The following is a 3,097-nucleotide window of genomic DNA, read 5'->3' on the forward strand; positions in this document are numbered from 1 at the left end:
CAGAGGTTTGTGGGCAGAAGAAGAAAGCTAAGAGATAGCTAGAGATAAGGGAGCCCAGTGCCCCAGTGGGTATCTATTGGAGAGGGAGAATCCCCCTCCCCTCGACCTCCTTCCTTTTCCTCCTCCCCCCTCCCCTCTCCTGGAGAAAAGGCCTGCTTATATTCTTTACTCTCTTTTCTGCCTTACAGTTGTTATTGAAGATGATAGGATTGATGACGTGCTGAAAAATATGACAGACAAGGCACCTCCTGGTGTTTAAAGCCCCCAAAGACACTGAGTTAAGGGAGAAAATGATGATAATAAACACAGCAACTTCACACAGTTTATTGGCAAAAAAAAAAAAAGCACTTTAAAAAAAAAACCTTCATTACTCTAGCCTGCAGTCCACAATGCGGACACACCACCAACCTGTATCTTGTGTCAGGCCTGGGGACAGAAGAGGTGTGAGCATAGCAAGGACAGAAAGGCTCTAGGGTCTTCTGCAGAAACAAAAGCAAAAAAAATTATTCAATAATTAATTGATTTACACACACTCATATGGAAATTGACATCAGCTGCAGCTGTTTGTCTAAATTAATATGCGTTTCCTTTTATATACAGTGAATATTGCGCAATTCTAGACCTGGATTTCCAGCCACTTTAAATAATGCAGCAGCAGCAACCGCCTGCCCAGCAAAATGCCTCTGGGTTCCTGGTGGGAGGGGGGGGGCTGGCATCCCCTTTGCTGATCTAGCTGCCCTGAAAGTCAGCCCTTTGTTTACATTATTCCCATCTGGCAAAAATGATTCTGTGCACTTAGATGTGAAATGCTGTCCGTTTCATTTTTACAAAAATATTCATTTCTTTGGATGTGTGTAAAACAAAACAAAAACAAAAACAAAAAAAAAAACCAGAATGACTTATATATATAGATATATAGATAGTTATTCTATTTTGTTTTCCCGCCACCTTGGAAGGTCTTCCTTGGTGGGATGTGCGTGCGCTCCACAGAACAAAACCAACCCACTTTCCCTAAGGAATGCCATCTAGGAAGAGTTTTCTTCTGTTTTCAATGTGCTGTGAAGCTTGTGTTCTCTGGACTGCTAGCAAGCAATCCGGCTCGAGTTCACTTGGACGAATTTTATATGTGGGGGGAGGAGGAAGGGGAAAAAAGCCTTCTTCTATCTGTTGTATGCGCCCCGACCCCCGTTCTTCCCTCCTTCCGGTGTTGTGGCGATTTCTCCTCTTCAGTGAATGGATTGTACAAAAATGTGATCACGAGAGTGCCAAATACCTGGAAATGCCAAAAGGCAGTTTGGTTTGGTTCCCCCTTTCTGTGCTCCCTGAGCCCATGTAAAGCAGTACTTCTTCGGAGTCTCTCTTTTCTGGGTTATTTATCGGGCTTTCTCTTAAGGCAGAACCGTTCTCCTTTTTGCATGATGTTTGCAGAGATGCCTCTTGCTCTGGGGCTGGGGGTGGGGGGGTCTTTTCACCATTTTGTTTTCTTCTTTTGGGTTTGCAACTTTGGATGACAGACCTCAAAGAGGTTTCTTTCACCTTTCCTTCAGCTGCCCCCTTCCCCTTCTCCTTCCCCCCTCCCTTTTCTTAATTCAATATTGTGTATATGGTGCACTGTTAACCACTACACAGGGCTATTTCTGCAATGTACAATAAAAGGGACTGTTCCTGTGTCTAACCTTTTTTTGGTGTCTTGTTTCTGTGGTTCATTGGGTGGAGGGGAGAGAGGAAGGCTGGTGGGTGGGGGAGAGAGGGAGAGAGGGAAGAAAGGGAGGGAGGAAAGGGAGGGAGGGAGGGAGGGAGAGAGAGAGTGGAAAAACCAGTTAGGTGGTCACTCTTGGGAGATCACAGATGGGGAATGAGGCAGACTGGCTTCTGCAGGGCTTTTCTTGCCAGGGCTGAGGTTGGGAGCCCCAGTGGATGCCTGTTCATTGTTGGACTGCTTATGGGGAATCTCCCCCACTCTTTGTAATGTCTGCCATCAGTTGTTGGACTAGGCTAGCATTCCCTTTTTTGGGGTAGGGCCAGGGGAATCCATGTGTACTGTGTCTCCCCAGCCCCCACCCTGCTCAGGAGAAAAGGCGGCCTGTTTCTCCTCTGAGGCGTGGCTGCTGAGCCATTGTCTCCCTCCGACACCTTCCAAGAGCTGGGTCCCGAGGTGCCAGTCTGGCAGAGCAATTTCAGGGGAAGTGTGAGAATTTGCTTAGGAGATGAAAAATGCCGGTGGCCCGTTGAGTCAGTGTGCATCTCTGATCCTCACCCGGGAGCCTGCATTCTGCAAACTGGTCTCCTGGGATGAGTCTGAGAACAGGAATGGCAATTCGTGCAAAAGTCTCTCTCCACACAGCCTAGGGAGCTGTATGGTACAATGCTAGTCTCCTCCATTTTCGAGCTGCAGGATGATTTCTGACTTTACCAGGGGTACATAGCCAGGGATTGTCTAACCAGGGATTTGATCCTAGGGCCCCTTCACTCCTCAAGTGGTCCTTCAAGGGGATAGGACTGAAGAATGTTAGCCTCCTGGTGGGGAAGAATTGTGGGGTGGTACAAAGGATTCTGGGATTTTTTTTCCAGAGGGGGAAGGATTTTGGCCATCACTCACTCCAAGGGGCTTTTTCCCCTGGGATTTTTCATTAGCTTTGCCAACTGTAAGCTTAACATGTTTGTTGTAAAACTGTCAGACTGGGGAGTCACAACACATGGCTCATGGTGACAGCAGGAGCTGTGTGACTCAGACATCAGGTAAGACAAGGCCTGGGAGGAGGGGAGGGAAAAGGGGAAACCTGGTTCCTGGCTGGGGTCTGGGCCAGTCCCTGAGGTTCTCAAAGCCTGCTCAAACAATTGTCACTGGGGATCCAGAGCACTGGGCTTAAGCTGGAAGATCCGAGAACTGGGCTGAGTCTGGTTCTCGCTGTGGTGGTGTGGGCACGTTGTTTCCCCTCAATTTTGCCATCTGTAAAGTAGGGATAATGATAGTAGTATTGCTAGCAGGACTTTTGTAAAGGAAAGGCCTTTGTGAACCTTAAAGCACTACTATTACTGTCATGGGTGTTAATAATAGTGATAACAAGTATAATCAGATGAATCAACATAGGAATGA

At 47.3% G+C, this 3,097-nt stretch overlaps 1 protein-coding gene across 1 annotated transcript in view; it reads left to right on the forward strand.

Moving 5' to 3' along the window:
* CAMK2N1 (calcium/calmodulin dependent protein kinase II inhibitor 1) overlaps nt 1-1,680 on the forward strand; it is a 4,646-nt gene extending 2,966 nt beyond the window's left edge. Inside the window, exon 2 of the mRNA XM_069078287.1 lies at nt 189-1,680. Within this exon, the coding sequence (XP_068934388.1) occupies nt 189-259 (71 nt within the window). The 3' untranslated portion in view covers nt 260-1,680. The remainder of the gene's footprint in view (nt 1-188) is intronic.
* The last annotated feature ends 1,417 nt before the right edge of the window (nt 1,681-3,097 follow it).

The sequence above is a fragment of the Petaurus breviceps genome, unplaced genomic scaffold (assembly GCF_028583685.1).
Source record: "Petaurus breviceps papuanus isolate PSGF00001 unplaced genomic scaffold, PetGlider_PUasm1.0 91041, whole genome shotgun sequence".
Lineage (NCBI taxonomy): Eukaryota > Metazoa > Chordata > Mammalia > Diprotodontia > Petauridae > Petaurus > Petaurus breviceps.